The 22249-nt window shown below is 40.3% G+C and overlaps 1 protein-coding gene and 1 pseudogene across 1 annotated transcript; one reads left to right on the top strand and one right to left on the bottom strand.

Annotated features, from left to right (window-relative positions):
* The first annotated feature begins 17 nt into the window (after positions 1 to 17).
* On the top strand, positions 18 to 21627 carry ADAT2 (adenosine deaminase tRNA specific 2). Its single transcript, XM_036106702.2, has 6 exons — positions 18 to 240; positions 9813 to 9917; positions 13157 to 13307; positions 14491 to 14597; positions 19833 to 19905; positions 20016 to 21627. The coding sequence occupies exons 1-6, from the start codon at positions 142 to 144 to the stop codon at positions 20057 to 20059; spliced, it is 579 nt and encodes a 192-aa protein (XP_035962595.1). The 5' UTR covers positions 18 to 141; the 3' UTR covers positions 20060 to 21627.
* Positions 1444 to 7504, bottom strand: LOC118544788 (small ribosomal subunit protein eS21 pseudogene; annotated as a pseudogene).
* Positions 21628 to 22249: the final 622 nt, after the last annotated feature.

Here is a 22249-nt window from a genome sequence, read left to right on the forward strand (position 1 = left end):
GCAGGTCCGTTCAGAATTCGCTCCCGAGTGCATCGCCGTTCGACTTCCCTGGAAACGGTGGCCTGCAGTCGCCGCGTTCCGTTACCAGCGCTTCTCTGCGCCCCCAGCCTCTGGCGCCGAGCGCCGCGGCCCGGGTGCCGTATGGAGGCGAAGGCGGCGTCCACGCCGGCTACTGGCGGCGGCGCGTGCTCGGTGACGGCCGAGGAGACCGAAAAGTGGATGGAGGAAGCGATGCAAATGGTGAGGAGCCCAGGAGGTGGATGCCGTGGGTGGGAACTTTCTTTAGCCCTCTTCTCGACCCGAGCGTTTGAGCAGACGTCCTGGGTGTGCTTTCTCGCCACCATAATCTCGATGGCGGTCACGTTTTCTGGGTAGACAGCTGGCTTTACTGCCCTGAAATTTTCTTTAGCCCATTCGCACAGTGCTGTAGGGGAAGGAAGAGAGGAAATACTGGCACGTCTGAGCCAAACATCCCCATTCAGCTGCTGCTGGCACGTAACGTGCTGCGTCCCCTTCTTCTCCCGGGGACACACTCGCAAATCCGGAAAGTCACGTTCTTCTGTATTTATGACCTCTTGCACCTATCTAGTAGGAGAAAGGACGCCGAGGATGTGTCTGATAGATCAGGATAAAAACAAATCCCAGTACAGCCAGATCCCACCATTCATTCATCTTTCCTACTGCCCTCAAGCCTTTTAACTTCCTTCGCTCCCTTCAGGATTGCTGATTGAGAAGGGCTCTCATCAGATTTGTGTGTAATCCAAGCTTCACCCATACTTCTGTGTGCCAGGGAGCTCTTTAATAGGGATAAGAGTGTGTTTTCACATATATATGTATATGTATACAAATATATGCACCTGCACACATATACATATGTAAAATGCCCTTCGGTTTTACATTTCTCTAAAGCTGCTGTAAAAGGAATCATTTTTTTCATACATGGTTTTGATTATATTCTTCCTATCCTTAGGGGCCTCTGGTCTCCAATAGTTAATTAATTCCATAATTATGTATTCATTCACTCCACAGATGTATATTGAATACACTGTGCTTGGCGTTGGGAATTCAGCACTGAAACTGATTTTGGTATATTCCTCTCTGTTCTCTTTTCGTACTATTTCCCCTGCATTCATTCACTATTACAGCCAAATATTTTTCTCTAAGCCATGATGCATTACAGTGTCTATCCATTTGTTTCTGCTACTTACATAATGTCCTTTAAACTTGTTTCTCATACTTTTTTGAAAGTGACTCACAGTAAAAAAAAGTCTATTTTATGTTACAATCCAGTAAATACACACATAGCTATAACCGAAACAAAAGTTTCACAGAACAGTACTTCACGTTCCTTTGTACAGTTTCCCTGGTATTTCTCTTTTCTTGAATTGGGGGGAGGGTGCTGTGTATTTATGACAAATATTCCACCTCCGTGATCCTCTCCAGTCAGAAGTTCTTTGAAACGATGCTGTTGGCCTTGGCCAGTGGGAGGATGGAGTCCTCTGACTCACCCATCCTGTGAACGGCCCCACACATAGCTTAGCGCAAACTGGCCATTGAACCCGCCTGTCACCTCGTCAGCCTCGGCCACCTTCGTCTGGGTGGACGCTTGACCCTTGGTGTGGATGATGTGGTTGCTGGCAGAGCATTTCCGCGGCAGGTCCATCCAGGTCCAGGAACTCGCCGGCAATGCTCTGCAGGTCCAGGGCGCGCCCGCCGTCACCGCCACGAGGGCGAGCACGGAAAGCTCCTTCTCGATTTTTGAAAAAAATGCTGGTCCTGACCCACTAACTTGATTTTATGATCCATTCTTTGAGCTCACGTCATAATTTATTTCCTCTAATGAACTTACAAGATAGGTAGTGTTCCGATACTTTTAATTACTGTTCACATATACATTTAAAAATTAATTTGTAACTTGTCATATGGATTTGTTGGTCTTGAACCTCTTTTATGTTACCAGATCCTCTAAGTTGGAGACAAGGAGTTTTCACATGATATCAAAATCTCACTCTCCCTTCCCCAAATCATTTCAATAATGTCATATGCTGGGCAGCTTCTTACTAAATAGTGAGTTTGATGATATATACACATGAAGGATAAAATATGTTAGAGTAAGCTGCATTCGATTCCTTCTATGGGTGAGAGTTGCAGAGGGCAGATGATGCCTGAATGCTGGGAAGTCAGAATTTATGGGCTCTTTTGTTTATTTTCCTTTGCTTCAGGAGCTCTTCTCAAAGTATTTATGTGTGGAGCCTGCTTAGATGAAATTTTCAGAGATGCTACCATGGAGGACTTAATAGTATTTTTGAAAACAGCTAACTAATCAGTCATTGGGCTTTCCCACTCGTGTAGCAGAGCTGTGATTTTTTTTTTTTCCATCCTTTCATATCTTGGGCCTTTATTTTCCTTTAAGCGTCTTTTGGTCATAATATATTGGAATATTTCCTCCACCTATCTCTGCACTGTTCTCTAGACTTCTGGATTAAACATTTAAGTCCTTTTACTACCTTTTGCCCTGACTTTGGGCAAGCCAACCGCCCCACCCTTTCCCCTCCTACCCTATAAAATGAGATGGTTGAACTCCACATAGTTTCTCAGATCTCCCTAGCCTTGACCTTTTTGTCTCTTAATTGGATTATATATTTTTAAATATTTATTTATTTGACAGAGAGAGAGAGTGCAGGCAGGGTGAGTGGGAGAGGGAGAAGAGGCTCCCCGCTGAGCAGAGAGCCCCACATGGGGCTCCATCCCAGGACCCTGGGATGACTACCTGAGCCCAAGTCAGATGCTTAATTGGCTGAGCCACCCAGGCACCCGTCTTAATTGGATTATAAACCCCTAGGGGATGTGATTACCTAGTTTACCTATTCCTACATAGGGTCAAGGAGGACCTTAACTTAGTACTTGTATTTTTGGTTTTGGCCTATACATGTTCTTCCAGGTCTTAAAGAAAGGGGAAAAAGTGCTTGTCATAAATCTTGTGCTTTGTTCAGTCATGCACTGCCCACTACAGAAACTTCAAATCTTGAACTACTTCGAAGATTGTTGAAGTAATTCAAGGTGTACTCTGTACTTCTGAGAAGAGTTTAAGATTAGACAAGAAGCATGGCTAGTGCCAAATCTATTCATCTCTGAGGAATTTGAAAGTGAAATATGCAGTGTACATGTAGTAGGGAGGATACCAATCAGAGCATCCTCTGATTGGACCAGCCAAGTCATATAATTTCTGGGTCTTACTGTTTAAAATAAAGGGGTTGTGCTAGAAAATTTCTATCCTAGTCTATGATTTTAATCTACAGACATAAGCCTGAATTACAAAAGAAAGGAAAACAGTTTTTGAGAAAGCTTAAAATCTATTTTTTTAAACAAAATGTCATCTAAACTAAGTGAGTCTGTGCAAAAAGCAATACAGCCCTAACAGTCCAATAAGTATAACATTTTTGGAAGGCAACCTGGCATAATATAATTAACAGCCTCAAAAAAAATATTCATATCATTTGACATAGTAATATAATTCTATGGCATTTATCTTAAGGAAATAGTTTAGAAAGATAAAAGCAATCATTGTCATTTCAGTGTTACATGTAACAGGGAAAACTAGGAAGCATTTCAAACTTATGATGAAAGGAAATGGTTAAATTATAGTATATTACTGTGTTGAATAATATGCTGTTATCAAAACAGTTATGGATATTAGGTACAAACATGGCATTAACTATTACAGCTACATGTAATATTCAACATTAAGCAAGCAGAATACAAATTATTTTTTATACTGTACATGTACATTTAGAGATTAGACAGGCGTATGTTCAAACCCTAGAATGGCTACTGAAAGCCAGTTAACCTTGACAGATTCTTAAACTTTCAGCCACAGAGGCGTCTTCTGTAAAATGGGTATATAGTATCTATGTCTCAGGGTTGTATAGATTAAAAGAGATAATCTTTGTAAAGTCCCTGACACATAATGCTCAATAAATGAAAGCTGTTGTTTTTTTTAAACTTTTTTTTTTTTAATCAGATAAACAAAGACTAGAGGAGAACACACACAAATAATTAGTTAACATGGTAAAGATATGGGTCTTTTTTTTTGAGATATGGGTCATTTTAAAGAAATTTTTCACTGTGCTTTTGTAGTAAAATCTAATCAAAGAGATAGCATAAGAAGAATAAAACCAGAAAGGAGCCAGTGGTAGATAAATGTTAGTGGAATGGATGGGCTCTTTATACCATCAAAGGCAGAAAACAGAGGAGGAAAATGGATGGGTCTTAATTACATAAATATTAAAAACTTCTGCACGTTAAAAGGACAAGGTACAAAGTAAGAAAGCAAATTTGTAAAGAAATTATCAGACTTGGCCGAAAGTTGGTGGGAGAGTTGGAAAGTATGAGATGGGATGGATTGAAAATTATGTTAATTATTTAGTTAGTTTAACTCTATTTTGAACTTGACAGCAGAACAAATATGTATTTTATTGAACAGCATCTCACCTAAACCCATTTCCGTGGGGTTTGGGGGTTGTTCACACCACCTCCTCCCTAACACACCATTCCCAACTGCTCAGCTACTCGCCCTCAGCATGGTGGGCTGGGCTATTCTTCACCAATAACCTGATTTGCCCTTTTAAATACTCCCACCACTCATGTTTTCTCTCTCATTTGGATAGCAGCTGAAGGCTTTTCACAAAAAACAAGTTACTCTAAGTAAATAGGAAGATAATCTTGAGAGGTGGGATGCGGAATAAAGGAGGTACATTTGCTGGAAGGAAAAAGAGAAAATCCGAAGGAAAGAATGAAAGGCACACTCCCAGTCGCCTGGGGGCTGGGTGGAGCGAGAGACTGCCAGGCTTTCTTGCAAGTGACCTAAGTCAGGACTAGGAACCCCACTGGGCTACCCAGGTTCTTCCTGTCCTCTGCCATTCCTTCTTCCCCACCGGGTCATGAATTCTCTTCTACGTGCTTGAGATAGCTACATAGCCACATGTAGAATTCTTCAGGAGATAATTTTACAGAAAATCTTTGTCACGTGGCCCCCTCATTTGTTTCTTCTCTTACAGTTTTTTAGCCTTAAACTTTCTAGGTTTCACTCTTTTAAGTTTTCCCTCTCCTTTTGTCCCTTGAACTAGGCCTATTTTGAACCCAAAAGGTGACAAAGTAGCTGATCAGTGGTGACTAGAGTAGACATTTGAGGCGGAGTAGCCAGGACCTGGCATCTCGTAGATGTTCCATAAATATTTGTTGAAGAAATGAATGCCTGGAGCAGATTGCCTGGATTCTGGCCCCAGCCTCCCACCCGAGCAAATCCTCAACTTCCCCATGTCTCCATTTACTCATCTGTAAACTGGGGAAGCTCACTGAATCGATTTCATAGGGTTGTAAATGAAATGCATCAATACTGATAAAGTGCTTAAAATAGTCCTGGGTCAAAGTAAGTTTTTCCATAAGTTGTAAGCTCTTATGATTTGCAAGCTCAGAATCAGAACAATTGTTAGGTAGACATAACAGTCTGTGATAATAGTTAGAAGCTAGAAATTTCTTTACAAATTTGCTTTGTTACTTTGTACCTCGTCCTTTTAACGTGACTTAGATGGGTCACTCTTCAAGCCACTGGTTTTCATTTCCAATTCCACCAAAATTGCATCTGTGTCACTGACCCTTTTCTCTTGGCCTGTTTTTTTTTTTTTCCTTGAATCCTCCCTAACAGCAGACACTCCTGATTCTTTCTTTCTTTTCTTTCTTTCTTTCTTTTTCTTTCTTTCTTTTCTTTCTTTCTTTCTTTCTTTCTTTCTTTCTTTCTTTCTTTTTCTTTCTTCCTTCCTTCCTTCCTTCCTTCCTCTCTCTTTCTTTAAAGATTTTATTTATTTATTTATTTGAGAGAGAGAGAGAGAGCATGCACAAGCAGCAGGAGGGGCAGTGGGAGAGGGAGAAGCAGACTCCCCACTGAGCAGGGACCCCAAGGACATGGGGCTCAATCCCAGGACCCTGAGATCATGACCTGAGCCAAAGGCAGGCGCTTAACTGACTGAGCCACCCAGGCGCCCTGACACTCCTGATTTTCCTCGTACCTTACTAGGCATTTCTTCTTAATCTCCATTGCAAGATATTTTTTGTTTACTCCTTTATTATTAGTATTATTATTTTTTAAACTTTTCCTTTTGAAATAATTATAGATTCATAGAAGTTGCAAAAAAAAAGTATATAGGGAAGTCTCATGTACCCTTCACCCAGCTTTCCTCCATGGTAACATCTTATGCAACTGTCGTGCAATAATCAAAACCAGGAGAATGACATTGATGCAGTCTGTAGAGCTTATTGAGATTTCATCAGCTTTCTATGCACACATGTGTGTAGTTCTGTGCAATTTTATCACATGTTTGGTTTTGCAGAAACACCACCAGACCTGCTCAGTCACCACAGGGCTCCTTCATGCTACCCTTTATAGCCACCATTCACTCTCAAGCCCTTAAGCCCTGGCAGGCATTAATCCGTTCTTTGTAGCTGTAATTTTGCATTCAGGAATGTTATATATGTGAATATGGAACCTTTTGGGGGTTGGTTTTTTTCATTCAGCATGATTTCCTTGAGTTCCATCCAAATGTTGAGTGAATCAGTAGTCTATTCCTTTTGTTGCTGTGTAGTATTCTATGGGATGGACGTACCACAGTTCAACTATTCATCCTTTGAAGGACATTTGGATCATTTCCAGTTTTTGCCTATTACGAATAAAACGCCTGCAAACATTTATGTCTGTATATGAATTTATGTGCTGTATGACCATAAGCTTTCAGTTCCTTGGGAGAATGCCAGAGAGTGCAATTGCTGGGTCATATGTTAACTGCATGTCTTGCTTTTTAAGAAACTGCCAAACTAGTTTCCATTTTACAGGAATGGCTGTACCATTTTACAGTCCTACCAGCAGTGTATAAGTCATCCTGTTTTTCTTCAGCCTCACCAGCATTTGGGGTTTTTACTTTTTATTTTAGCCATTCTGATGGTGTGTAGTGATAACTCATTGTGGTTATAGTTTGCATTTCCCTAATGGCTAATGATATGAACATCTTTACATGTACTTATTTGCCATCTATATGCCCTCTTTGGTGAAGTGTCTGTTAATATCTTTTGCCCATTTTCTAGTGGGATTGTTTTTGGTTTTTTTGCTGTTGAACTTTGAGAGTTCTTTATATAGTCTTAATAGTAGACCATTGTTGGATATGCAGTTTGCAAATATTTTCTTCCAGTTTTAGCTTGTCTTTTTTTCTTCTTAACAGTGTATTAGTATCCTATGGCTTCTGTAACAAATTACTACAAACTCGGTGGCTTAAAACAACACAAGTTTATTCTCTTACAGCTCTGGATGCCGGGTGATTGAAATTCATTTCACTGGGCAAAACCCAATGTGTCAGCGGGGCTGCGTACACTCTGAAGGTTCTAGAGGAGAATATGTTTCCTCACCATTTCCAGCTTCTGGAGCATTCTTTGCTTGACTCATGGCTTCTTCCTCCATCTTCAAAGCCAACAGTGTAACATCTTCAAATCTCTTACTCTGCCTCTCTTATTAGGACACCTGTGATTGCATTTAGGGCCACCTGAATAATCCAGGATAATTTCCCTATCTCGAGATCTTCAACAAATATTTGTTGGATGAGTAAATGATTTCTCTCTTGTGTGTACTTGGGGTTCTGTGTACTCCCAATCTTCTTTTAAATAACATTTTTCATGTGCTGATTGCCTTAACTGTGTGGGTACTCAGCATCGCCATCCTCCCTGGCTGTCAGTCCTCCTCCTGGCTTTCCTTTCTTTAGTAGCCAATGGTGCATTTGTATATTTATTTGTATATATTCACCAAACCTTGGAACTTTTCAGACTTTCGGGCTTTGCATAACCTGACGTGCTTTAACCATTGTTACAGTATTGGACAGAACTAGCCTGTGGGTGGTTCATGACCTGGGTGGGAAGAATGCAGTCTTACTGCTTCAGCTACTCTCTCCCTACATCTGTGCAGGCCATAGCTCTGTCCTACCACCCTGGAGGAAGAAGGAGAGATATAGCTTGCTACCACTATGCTATGTGCCTCTCCTTTCACCTTTATTGGCCCAAGGACAATTTAAGTGTCAGTTGAGCATGGTTGAAGTGGCTGAGCAACCCATGTTAGCATGATGATAGGAAGTTATTGCTACTCTAAATAAAGTATAGCCAGGAATAGGGGCTAGTGCAAGAGGTAGAACATGCGGTCTTAAGCAATGTCTTCAACTTTACACTGTATATGCCTTATGCTGTGTGTGAATACCTACACTTAATTGGTAATCTAGTCTTCCAAAGTGTCTTCAGGCCTGCCAAAATAAGAAATGCTTTGCCTTTCTAAAACCAGCCATACTTGGGTTTTCTTGACTGCAGTGAGATGGAAATGTTTATACCCTAGTTCAAGGGTTGTGTTCTTTGTTTGTTCTCTCTCAGCAACAGGATCAGGGAGTATGCAGGTATAACCTGCTTGCTTTTGCTCTCTGCCCAGAGAAGTATTCTTTAACTCTGTTGGGCCGGGACTTACCTGGTTAGGTCAGTAACAGAGCTAGAATAAAAATGGACAGCCTCTGATGGGGGAGACTTTGCAAATATAACCAGTGGTTTGCCCTTTTCCAGGATGATGGTGGTAGAAATATTCTTAAGCTTGTTTTTCTGATTTATAGTTTTCCATTGAGGTGTACCTTACGTACAATGAAATGCACAGGTCTTATATATGTTGTCCATTCAGTTTTGACTGATGCAAACATCTGTGTAACCCACACCCTTTTCAAGAGTTTTGACCACCCTGGAAAAGTTCCTTGTGTCCCTTTCCAATCAGTTTACACATGCCCTTCCAGGAAGAAATTGCTATCATTGTATTTAGTTTTGTCTGTTCTAGTACTAAACCTGAAGGGAGTCAGACAGTGTGTATGCTTTTGTGTTTGACTTCTTTTACTCAGCATGTCTGAGATTCACCCATACGGTTGTGTGTATCTCTAGCTTGTTCCTTTTCTTTGCTGACTAGTATTCCATGGTGTGACTGTGCCACAGTTTGCTTATCCATTCTTTTGTTGGTGGATACCTGTGCTGTTTCCAGATTTGAGCTATTATGAATCAAGCTGTTATGAACATTCTTTTACAGTTTTTTTTTTTTTGTGGACATATATTCCCTTCTCTTAAATAAATACTTAGGATTAGAATTTGTTCATTGGCTATGTGTATGTTTACTTTTTAAGGAAATTTCCAAAGTGTTCTCCAAAGTGGTTGTGCCATTTTCACATAGAGTGCTCCAAAGCTTTTCTTGTGTCAAAGCAGAAATAGCACAGAGAGACATCCAGTCTGGTTACCTTTATGCTGTTGGACCTCTAGAGGGTATCTTCTATAATATTTAGTGAAACAAAAAAACTAAGCAAGTAGAATTTCAACAAGGAAAAGACTTCAATAAAGTATTTATACATGGTATTTATTCTTTTCCTTTACACATAGGTATATGATCTCTGAAAAGTTGCACAGACCCTGCCACCATAAGAACAAAAGTCAATAACAGCCTTTTGCTCACTTCTGCTTCCAATGAGAAGAAAAAATCAGGGGCTCAGAACCTGTGCAGGGGGTTTGTTCCTGAGTCTCCCTTAATATGGATATAACGGAGAACAAAGGCACTAAATACTGAACTATATTTGAGGGAAGGGAAAGCTCAGCTGTATTTCTTTGTTCTGGGGTTTATATATGTGTGCTTATGCTGGTTTATTTCTTTCCTATAATCTTTTTAAGTATTGAACATTACATCTTAAATTTTCTACTTTGTCTTTTAGGCCAAGCAAGCCCTAGAAAGTACTGAAGTTCCTGTTGGCTGCCTTATGGTGTACAACAATGAAGTTGTGGGGAAGGGACGAAATGAAGTTAATCAAACCAAAAACGTATGTCGATTGAATAGTTTAATTGCAAACATACAGCAGTAAAGGTAGGAGTGCACTGAATTTTATCACAGTTGGCAAGAAGATGGGTCTGTTCCAAGACCTGTAGGTATAATGGAAGGGTAGTTTCCCTTAACATTTCTTTTTTTGAATGCCTTCCTCTCTGATTATAAAAGTGATCCATGTTGGTTTTTCAAAATTTGGAAAATTCAGACAAATTTAATGAAGCAATACAATCTTTGGGGCTAATTTTCTATTTCATGGAGTTTTACTTTAGCATTTGAGTGAAACTCAAGAAGGGATTTTATTACATTGGAGTGTCAGTACTGAAGATATGAATCTAATCTCCATCTTAAGCAAATCTAATATAGGAAAATTCCACTTTACAAAACACATCAATTTAACTCATATCACATTCTTTAGTACCTTTAAATAATGTTTTCCTCCCGGTAAATTAAAAAATCACCTTCAGTTTATATCTTTGGAGGTATTAAAGGATTGTATAACGGAAGCTGTTCATGTATTAGATAATTCAGTGGAATAAAGTCTCTACCACCTGCTGTCTCTGTACCTACATGTGGTATTACACTTTATTATTTTTTAATTTTTATTTATTTTTTTAGAGAGAGAGAGCATGTGTGCATGAGTGTGGCAGGGAGAGGGAGAGAGAGAATCTTAAGCAGGCTGCACACCCAGTGCTCAATCTTATGAACCCAAGATCACGACCTGAGCTGAAATCAAGAGCTGGATGCTTAACCGACTAAGCCACCCAGGCGCCCTGGTATTACACATTAATAGTTTGTGTGCCTTTATATTATTGTGGTTAGCTTGAAAAGTTCATGAAGTAAGGCAACACTTCTTGGTATCACAACAGTGTGTCATGGTAAGTATAAATGAAATACCCAATTTTATGATTATCGGAAGTACTAGGTGGACTCAGAGCTTAGAACCACAACACCACTCACACAGACGGTGATCTTATCGTTTGATCGTGGGAACCAGAGAACAAGCTGGTGCTGGTACTATGGGGTGCTATGGGGCACTTAATGTTTATCCATCACATCTATCAAAGAGAAAACACATGCAAAGTAGGAACCCAGATTCACAAAGCAATTATTATTTGGATATCAAAACATTTGTGAGCTAAGTAATAAACATAATGTAGCAATTAGTGAATATATAGATACTTGTCGGGGAGTAGAATTCTGTATTTTAAATAATTGCTCTATCTCCCTATTTTGTGTATTTTGTGGTTTGGTATGATATCTTTAATATCAGAACTTTAAATGCCCTGATGTCATCCATCTAACCCCCCAATGACCTGGGTTTCTTCTGTATCTTGAAATTAACCTGCCTTTTTATTTTGGTTTGTGTATCCTATAGAAGATTACCCTATCAAACACTACAGAAAGACTCTTGACCCCAAATGAGGAAACCTGAGTCCTACTTTTGGCTCTCAACTACCACCACCCTCATCACTACCATCACCTCTCCCACTGTGTGTTTTTAACATGTCCTAAATTGGCTTGTGGTTCTTCAGCACTAAAAGAGAGGTTGAGGGGCGCCAGGGTGGCTCAGTGAGTTAAGCAGCCAACTCTTGATTTCAGCCCAGGTCATGATCACAGGGCCCTGGGATAGAGCCCGCATCTGGCTCCGTTCTCGGCAGGGAGTCTGCTCTCTCTCCATCTGCCCCTCCACCCTGCTCTCCCTCTCTCCTCTCAAATAAATAAATAAGTCTTTAAAAAAAAAAAAACTCCAAAAACCAAAAAGCACTCTCTTGTTTCCAGGACACCACACCACTCTGGATTTTCTTTTTTTTTTTTTTTAAAGATTTTATTTATTTATTTGACAGAGAGAGAGAGCGAGAGAGGGAACACAAGCAGGGGGAGTGGGAGAGGGAGAAGCAGGCTTCCCGCGGAGCAGGGAGCCCGATGCGGGGCTCGATCTCAGGACCCTGGGATCATGACCTGAGCCGAAGGCAGACGCTTAACGACCTAGCCACCCAGGCGCCCCCACTCTGGATTTTCTAAAAAAGAGAGGTTGATTGCAGGGATTCAGTTCAACAGTTACTTACTTACTGAGAATTCTGGGGAGATCCGATTCAGTAATTCTGAATCTGATTGTTAAAAAACCCCTGAATTGAGGAAACTTTTTTTTAAGTTTCCCAGTTAGTTCTGGTATGCAGGCAGGTTTGGGAACCTGTTCTCTAAAGTACCTTACAGCTCTGAGATCATAATTCTGGACCAGCATTGCTTCCACCTGCCTCTAGCTTCCATGGCACCTTGGGCCACTGCACCAGCATCTCTCACACCCTGCTCTATGTCACAGGTTAATGAGTGCCTTTCTGTTTGCACCAACCAGATTTTATACTTGCTGAGGACAGACTTTGTAATCTCACATAGGATTTAGCACAGTGGCTTGTACATAGCAATCAGCATAAGCTTATTGATAGATGTGATTATCGTGAATATCATTAATAATTATTGCATAGCAGAGCACATAGATAGCACACAGCATACGCTTCTTGTAATTCAGTGTTTTATGAGGTGCAGATGCCAGTGAACCCCGTTCTACATATGGGGGAGCCAAGGCTTAGAGAAGTTATGCAATTTGCCTAAGGCCACAGAATTAGTGATGTCACAGTCAGGATTCAAACTTAAGAATGGTTATTTGCAAATGCTGTGTGATTTCTCCTATATTCTACGCCACCCAAGAGGTATCTGAGACTGATACCAAATGTCTGCTTTTCTCTAGAGTCTGCCAGAATATAAAATCTCATCCCAAAGAAAATGTAAGTGATGACATTCCACTAACTAAATACAGATTTGCTTAGAGTGAAGTGAGGGACAGCCTTGAAAACATCTGAAAATGGAGCACATGCTTATGGAGACTTCAGGCTTCCCCTCGAATATTCACAAACCCTAGACTCTCTTTTTTTTTTTTTTTTTTAACCCCTGAGACTTATATTCTGTATGGCATTTTAATTGAAAGAGCATCCCTTGAGGTTCTGAGGTGCTTAACTAAAAATATAGCATAATTCTCACAGCATCTCCTATTAGGTGTCTTTTGTTGGTCAGGTATGGGACTTGAACTGGGAAATACATTGCCAAGTGCTTAGAGCGTCCCAAAACCTTTATGCATTAAAATGTTGGCAGAAACATTAGGCCCATTTTTTTGGTATTTATTTTCGAGTGTTTGCGCAATACAGTTACATGTTGATGCAAGCACCTCTCTCCTTTCAGGCTACTCGACATGCAGAAATGGTGGCCATCGATCAGGCCCTAGATTGGTGTCATCGAAGTGGCAAGAGTCCTTCTGAAGTATTTGAACACACCGTGCTGTATGTCACAGTGGAGCCGTGTATTATGTGTGCAGCTGCTCTCCGCCTGATGAGTATCCTTTGACTTCGTGAGTTAGTGTCGTGTGCCCTTCCTATAACCTTGAAAATGGCCAGACACATAACCTGCTTTCTAATATGTGAAAACAGATTTATGAAACAAGTTATAAAATATTGTACCCCTTGGCCAAAAAATTTTTAGGAAGGATTTTTAAATCATATGATTTCTTCATTTTATATCAATAGATGTAAAACTATTAACCAAATAAAACTAGAGAAAGAAAAACTAAGAGCTAACAAACTTACGTAAGGATAAGTCACAAATTAAAGTAGATTATAAAACTGTACAGAGAAAAGGTCTGAAGAATATGCACCTTTGAATAATAGATTATAGGTGATTTAAAATTTTTCTTTCTCTTTGTTTTTGTTTATTTTTGCCATGAATACCTATTACAATGTATGAGAAATTTTAAGTCCAAAGTAAATATAAGGTAAAAAACAAGTCACTGATGATGTTATAATTGTAGATAAATGGGAAATTGAGAAAGTTACAGCTCTTTGAATTGTGTCTTTCATAGAGTAAGCGACACAAATACAGAGTGTTAGCAAGTTTGTCTCTAAGATCTTTAAAAAATTACTCGCTTGTTCAAAAACTCAATTTCATACTTGGACATTTTTTATGTACTTATTTTGCTATGTGTGAAAAATTTTATCACTTTAAAAATAACAGGGGGTTTTGAGTATAACAGGTACAGTCTCTACTTTGTAAAGAGGGGAGTTCTGGTCAACTTAGAACTCTTTCCCCATCCTGCCTTAGAGGGTGGCTCAGTTTTAGTTTGTTTTATATTGGGGCACGGGTTATATTTTATTTGGCAAAAGATTAGGGGACAATCCTGTTTTTAAAAGGTGAAAAGTCCCTGGATTAAATTCCTACTTCCTTTCTGGCTCCAATTCTCTAATGACTCAAAGAAAGTGAGTTAGGAAAGACAAGAGAGAGCACCAAACTATAAACTTTTAGCAACTGTGTATTCGGATTTCATTATTTGCAATTGTGAGATGTTCATCTCTAAATCCTTTAAACCTCTTCTTTTGTGTGACTGGATTGTGTGATTTTTAAGACTAAGCCTAAGCTTAACTGTTTTTAAAAGTAGCCTGAGCTTGTCTGTTCAGGACGGCCTGGTTTTGTCACTGTACGCACTTGAGCTGCACACTCTCTTCAGGACCTTAATTCTCTCTCATAAATCCCGCTGGTTGTGTACGGCTGTCAGAACGAACGGTTTGGCGGCTGTGGCTCCGTTCTAAATATCGCCTCTGCTGATCTACCGAATACGGGGAGACCATTTCAGGTAACGTGACCCGTTTATGCTTTTTATTGCTAATTACTTTGCTCTCTTCGTGGGATTAGTTCGTGGGAATAGTTCACGTGCGGTCAGTATACCAAAAAGCCATGCTGGGACCAGGCCGACTCTGGAACCTCCCATCAAGTTCATTTATGCCTCAGTAGAAGAAGACAGGTATCATTTCCAGGCGAGTGCTTGGCTCTCTTAATGAGCAGAATCTCTCCAGAAGGAGATCCCTGGCCTAATATGTGAAAACAGAGGCCAGGGAAGGCCAGGGAATCTCCTGACAGTCCTCACTGATGCGCTCAGGTATGTTGGAGACGCTGTCCCTGTTGTCATTCTCACTCAGTGAGTGTCCCCAGCTCCCTGCTGCACCGTAGATGCTGTTTACGGTGCACACACAATGTTTTTGCACAAAGCCAATCGTTTTGCTTTATTGCTATGTACTATTTTTTTTTTAAAGATTTTATTTTTATTTATGAGAGAGACAGAGAGAGCATGGGGGGAGGAGCAGAGGGAGAGGGACAAGCAGATTCAGCACTGAGCGTAGAGCTCAATGTGGGGCTCGATCTCAGAACCCTGAGATCATGACCTGAGCCGAAACCACGAGCCAGATGCTTAACCGACTGAGCCACCCAGGCATCCCTGTTCTATGTACTATTTTTGGTGTCTAGCATTAATACCTGTATTTTCATTATTTTTTCCCCCCTGCCTTTTCAATATTGAAATTTCCCCCAGACTCAAGAATCCACATTGCTTTCATCTTCTCTTAAAAATCCTACTTTCCCTTTAATCTTGCCACCTGTCCCCAAGTTTTTATGTTTAAGGCTACGAGCATTAGGAATTGATATTTCAGAGTTTGGCCTGTAGACACAGCATTTTTCACAAACTGGTTTGATTTTTTTTTTCTAAGGTTAATCCTGAAATATTATGCTTTAAAAAGAAAAGGATTTAATAAATGCTGGACATGGTGTGCAGTTAACTTCAAAGATCTCAGATATTCTTAGGAGAATACTGAGTACCTATGAAGGGCTAAATTTGGCTGAATCCCACTGAGAACAAGTTTTGGAAAACATTCTATTTTGAGTTTTCCCAGCCGAACATTAGCTTTCCTAACAACTTCTGTACATTTGAGAATAGATGACTTTTAACATCACATCAGAAAATAAATTGTGATAAAATGATGGAGAGTAAACAATACAGTCAGCTTGACCATTAAAAAAAATGTGCAAAGTGATTTGATTTTTCCAGTCACTTATATCGGTTGCTCAAATTTTGCTTACATAACTCTTTGCAAGTAAATTGCTGACTCTGTACTTTGTTTATGAGAAAGAGCTAAAGAATTTCTCAAAGCTTCTGGGCAGAACAAAGATGTGCCCTTGGATATCAGACATGGGTAGAAAATTTCTCTCCAACACATGAGTGACATTGGGTGCATACACAATCCTCTCCTACATATTTCTGCACAGGGTGAACCGAAGAATAAGCTTGTTTGTAGCGTGTGTACCTGGCCAAATTGGCTCCAGGGAAATGAATGACCATTGTTTGAAGCCATATCTCCAGGTTGGATGCCAAATTATGGTTTTTTGTTTTTTTTTTTTAAAGTGTTTGAGATTCTAAAGAAAACATTGATACCTTAGGTCTCTGGACCCTGTGTTTTCTTCCTTTATTGGGTTGGGTTGGGTGGGAGAGTCTGTGGGAGGTGGGATGCTGTTTTTATATTAAAGAATCATAGAATTATTTAATGCTGTATTATAAGCAGCATTAAGCTCATAGAGGATACCTACAGAATAATTCTTTTCAAAGAAGATGGTGATTACCTTATAATACATACCTGGTCTGTTTTTAAAAGTTTAATAAGAATGTGTGCTTTTTAGGGCGCCTGGGTGGCTCAGTTGGTTAAGCGACTGCCTTCGGCTCAGGTCATGATCCTGGAGTCCCTGGATCGAGTCCCGCATCGGGCTCCCTGCTCGGCAGGGAGCCTGCTTCTCCCTCTGACCCTCCCTCCCTCTCATGTGCTCTCTCTCTCTCATTCTCTCTGTCTCAAATAAATAAATAAAATCTTTAAAAAAAAAAAAAAAAAAGAATGTGTGCTTTTTATTAAAGCCACAAATTTGTAGCTATAATGGATAATTGAAAGTATCTTGGTATCATAGAGTGATGCAGTTTCTTTCCCCATCTATAACTCAGTGGGTCTCATCCTGGACTGCATATTACAGAGCTTTTACATGTGGCTGTGGGAGGTCTCCACCCCAGACCAACTGGATAAGAAGGCGAAAGGGTAGAAGAGAATATTAGTTTTTTTTTTTTTCTTTTTTAGTTTTGTTTTTCACAAACCCTTGTGTCCTGGGCTGACTTTCAGTAGATCGCAGGGAGGGAGCTGCTTTGCTACATGGGAAACCCTTTACCCAGAAGCCCGTTTTCCATGAACATTCATTGGTGATGGGCGAGGGGACAGGCCCCTTTTATGGCTTTGCCCTGTTTCCCAGGAGGAGGGGCTCACCACACCAGACCTTGTACAAACGGGACTGTGGGGGTAGGGGGGGTCACGTAGGCAGCCTTGGGCTGGGACAGCAGGGGGACTGGCTATCGGAGGGCAACTGAGGATCCATGTCACTATCTTATCTTCCACCTGGGTGGGATTCTGATTTACAGGCATTCAGTCATAATCCCACAGAGTTCCCAGGTGATTCCACTGAGCAGCCAAGGTGGAGGACCTTTGGTCTGACTTCATAGTAGAGGAGAGTGTCTTGTGCTAGTGTTCATGAGAGCATGAGGAGAGGCGGGTGCTCTGAGGAACATGAACACTTAATGTGGCATGAGGAGAAGGGGACTGACCCACCATGGTTAGAATGGTCTGAGAAGGTTATGAGAACTGAGAAGCCAAGGGAGGAGAGAGTGCTAAGAAGAATCGAGAATGGTCAATGGTCTCCACAACTGCAGAGAATTGAGGAGGCTGGAAAGGGAACCATTGTTTTGGTCAGTAGGGGCCTTTGGGATATCTGGAAGCACAAACCAGTGAGGATGAGGTTGAGGAGGAAATGAGAGTCACACAAGCAACAGTCAGGAGTCTGGAATGTTCTCAGGGACTAGCAGAGTAGCAGCTTGCTTGAGGGGCAGGGTGGAAGGAAGGTTATTGGGATTTTTTTTTTCTCCCAGCTTTACTGAGATATAATTGACATATAACATGTGTAAATTTAAGGTATACAATGTGATGGTTTGATAGATGTTTAGATTATGAAATGTTTACCACAATAAAGTTAGTTGACACACCATTTACCTCACATAATTACCACTTTGTTGTTGTTATGGTGAGAACATTTAAACTCTACTCTCTTAACAGTTTTCAAGTACACAATATAGTATTGTTAACTACAGTCACCATGCTGTACCTTAGATCCTCAGAACTTACCTTATAACTGAAAGTTTGTATCCTTGGATCAGCAGTCTATTCATTTCCTCCCAACCCCCCACCCCTCCACCCCTGGCGACTACCATTCTACTCTTTGCTTCTAACAAACTGAGGGCTCTAGAGGGGAGGGGGGTGGGGGGATGGGTTAGCCCGGTGATGGGTATTAAAGAGGGCACGTACTGAATGGAGCACTGGGTGTTATACGCAAACAATGAATCATGGAACACTACATCAAAAACTAATGATGTAATGTATGGTGATTAACATAATAAAATAAAATTTAAAAAGAAAAGAAAACATTTTATATATATATATTTCATTATATATATGCAATAGAATATTCAGCCATAAAAAGAAGGAAATTCTGCCATTTGGGACAATGCAGATGGACCTTGAGGGCACTATGTCAAGTGAAATAAGTCAGAGAAAGACAAATACTGTATCATCTCACTTACATGTGCAATCTAAAAACATCGAACTCCGAAAGGTTATTTCTTTTAATGGGGAAAGTTTATGCAGGCTTTATAGGCCCAGGTAAGAGCTGACTGAAGGCACAAGAGAAAGGGAGGTTCTTTCTGAGCAGTAGACCACACTGACCAGGCCCTTGTGCTGGTGCTCATTACCTGCTTCCCCTCCTGTGGCTGCTTCCGGATGTTCCTCCCTGGCATCGCTGTCCATTTTATCATTTCATGCACCTTAGAAGGATGCTGTGTATCAAGTCCAAATTCCTGTGACACGCCTTCAAAGCCCTGTATATTTTGACCTCATTTTATCTAATTCTTTCACTGTAGGCCCCCCAAGCCCCCATTAGTTGGTTTCCTCACATAGCCCAAGCTTATTCTTACTCTTTCCCTGAAACGCTCTGCTCAGTGTCTTTAAATATTTTCTTTTTTCTTAATTTTTAATTTTTATTTATTCTAGAGAGCGCACGTGCGCTTGTGTGCGAGTTGGGGGGTGGAGCAGAGGGATAGAGAGAGAGAGAATCTTAAGCAGCCTCAATGCCCAGTGGGAGCCTGTCTCAGGGCTCGATCTCATGACCCTGAGATCATGACCTGTGCCTAAATCAAGAGTAAGACGCTTAACCGACTGAGCCATTAGACACCTCAAATATTTGCTATCTTGAAGGCAAGTTCAAATTTCATCTTCATGTGATATTTCATGTAATTTCATTCCTTACCATTATCATAGTTTCTTATTCTTTCACGTATCGATCCCTTCTCTCTAGTTAGATACCAAAGATAGATCAGACTGAACACTTTTTTTTTTTTTTTTAAGATTTATATTTACTTGAGAGAGAGAGAGCACAAGTGGGAGGGGCAGAGGGAGAGAGAATCTCAAGCCGACTCCTCGCTAAGCACGGAGCCCCACACGGGGCCCAACCTCATGACCCCAAGATGGGCCCCTAGTAAATAACAGTAGATAGAAATAGCCAATGCTTAACAAACACTTACGATGTGCTGGGTATGTAATAGGTGTTATTTTTGCAATCTTATTTAATCTTCATGAAATCCCTCTGAGGTAAGTGCTATAATTATACCTACATTTTACACACGAGGAAGCTGAGGCAGAGAGTTTAACTATCGTACCGAAGATCACATAGCTAGTAACTTCAATAGTACTTGAGGAATAATAGTTGATTGGAGTGATGGTGAGTCCATACGTCTATTCTTTTGGTAATGTATTTCCTTACCCCTATTACTGCTATCCCCAAAGTGTATTAACGTTATCTGAAATAAGTTTATGTAATTATGTATACATTGCTGTGTTTATGGGATACAGGCCACATTTTCATAGGCTGATATTCATTCTCAGTTTTCTCATTTCATCAGTGCATTCCTGGATATCGGGCCGAGGAAGCAGTGGAAATGTTAAAGACCTTCTACAAACAGGAAAATCCAAATGGTCAGTTTTCCCCTGCTGTACATAATGTAACCTCACTTAAGACAAATCAGTGTGAAGAGACTTGACAAGGGCCTACCTCTTTCATTTTTTCTTTTCTATTCTTTTCACAGCACCCAAATCAAAAGTTCGGAAAAAGGAATGTCAGAAACCTTGAACTTGTTCTGATGAAAGGCTGATGCCCCTCCATGACATTCTTGGACTGAAAGCTGTTGACATCATTGAATCATGTTTACATATGTCCTTAACTCCTGGGGAAATCATCTCTCACTATTTGCTCTGTTGAGGGAACAAATTAGCACTTTTTAAAAGTCTCCCAATTATAAACCATGATTAGCTTTTCCATAAGCTTAAAGAACATTTTAAGAAGGGGGAAAAAAAATAAAGATCGAGGTTTTAGAAATTAGTAAGCAGCACGTAACCTTCTTGCCAAAATCACTGTGCCTAGGCCAGGAAAGTGCTGTTTCAGCGAATGTGCATCCAGACCCAGTTAGCGGGCGTGCATCCAGGCTGGAGTGCGCCACACCGTGGACACCTGCTTTAGGCCTGGCTTTTCAGAATCGGATCCTCTATTCTTTGTAGCCACTCTGTTCTCCCAGGGGTTGAGGGCCCGTGACTTCCTTGGAATTTGTATAGGAGTTGTGTACATCTAGACTATGAATGCGTGCTCCTCAGAACACGATTTTGTTTGTTTGTTCGGTTTTGGTTTTTTTGTTTTTTTGTTTTTGCTTTTATAAAGCAGTTAGAGAAAATGCGTATTTTTAAAACAAGTACTTGAGCATCGTTTTTAAATCATAGCATATTGCTATAATAAAACCGTACTTATGCTTTCTTTGAAGATGAAGATGAATATTTTCTTAAAAATAAAAGATAGAAGCATAACTGAGACAATTCCTTCTTTATCAATGAGCAGCTATACTATGCCAGGCTCCATTTGTTCATCAAATCCATGAACAGAACATGGTGCTGCTATTCTAGCAGGGGGAGACAGATACTACACCTTATAGATTATATAGTATTTTAGAAGATGTTAAGAATTATGGCAAGAAGAAAAAGAACAGGGTAAAGGGGATGGATGTGGCATTTGGGGTTGGGACTGCCAGTGTTGCACAGTTAAATACACCGGTTCATTTAATCTGAAATCAAGTTGTTATTTATTTTTATAAAAGTCCAGATTTAGAATTAAAATCTAAAATTTAAAAATGTGCACACAACCCTGGAAAGGGTCTCTGCAGCAGGAAGTCCCAGATACTCAGCTTCCTGACTGCAGCAGTAAGTGAGAGAACAGCCTTGCAGAGCCACACTGGGGTTCGCTGCATCTGCCCAGAAGGGGGCCTCACCGTTCCACCAGAAGCCCAGCTCCGGGCCCCTGTTGCATTTCTTCAGTGGATTCATTTCCTTGATGCAAAGCATCTGTATTTGTTGTTTCTGCCATTTGAGCGATGTCTGACTTGTTTGTTTTGAATTACATTACAGGCTGGAATGTAATTGTGGTGAAAGTATTTTTATATTGCTGAGAGTAGCAGCTAATCACAGTTACATGCTTCAGAGGACTTATAATTGCTTGGTTTTGTACGTGTGTGTTTTTAACTGCATTTGAGAAATTTTATGGAGAAGAATATGCATACTTTTAAATCTGTAATAATGTTACATGTAACTTCTTTTCAGTTTTACCTACTTAAAAAAATTATCTCTTCATTAAATTTTAGTGCTTTGACTAGTTTATTCCTTTTTGCAGTTGGTCATAATTCATTTCTGGCTCCTTATGCTTCTCTGCAAGCTGACCTTAGTGCACTTACCGTCTTCATATCATCGTTTTCTCCGGCATTATTTGTAGACAGAAAACCTGGATTCTTTCCTCCGCTGCCGGTAAGGACCAGTAGGTCTGGTTAATGCATCTATGTCAAGTAGGTTCTTGGTAAACATTTGTTAAATAAGATTACTGATTGAAGTTTGGAGAAAAATGAATAATAAGGGGGAATAGCTAGGATAAAAAGTCAAAGCAAAAAGTAGTATATGGGTATTTTAGCTTATAGATTGTCAATACGAAAAGTGTCAAGAAAGTAATAAAACGAAACCAGGAAGGATAGAAAAGACTTACCGATATACATATGTTCTGTCTCTGCTGTGTTTTGGAGAATGGGTACTTCCTAATTCCTAAGCATGGCTGAAAATTTTAATTTTGGTTACGACCTTTTTGATTCTGTCTCCAGTGATTGACTTATAGAAAAGTCTCTCCCATAGTTTTGGTCTTAGGCAGAGTTTCCTCTTCTGCTTTTGGGGAAAAAATCAGGTCAGATGGCATATGGCAGATTGGAGGTCGGCGCCTCTCGTGCCGATATAGGAG

This window comes from Halichoerus grypus, chromosome 9 (genome assembly GCF_964656455.1).
Source record: "Halichoerus grypus chromosome 9, mHalGry1.hap1.1, whole genome shotgun sequence".
In the NCBI taxonomy this organism is placed as follows: domain Eukaryota; kingdom Metazoa; phylum Chordata; class Mammalia; order Carnivora; family Phocidae; genus Halichoerus; species Halichoerus grypus.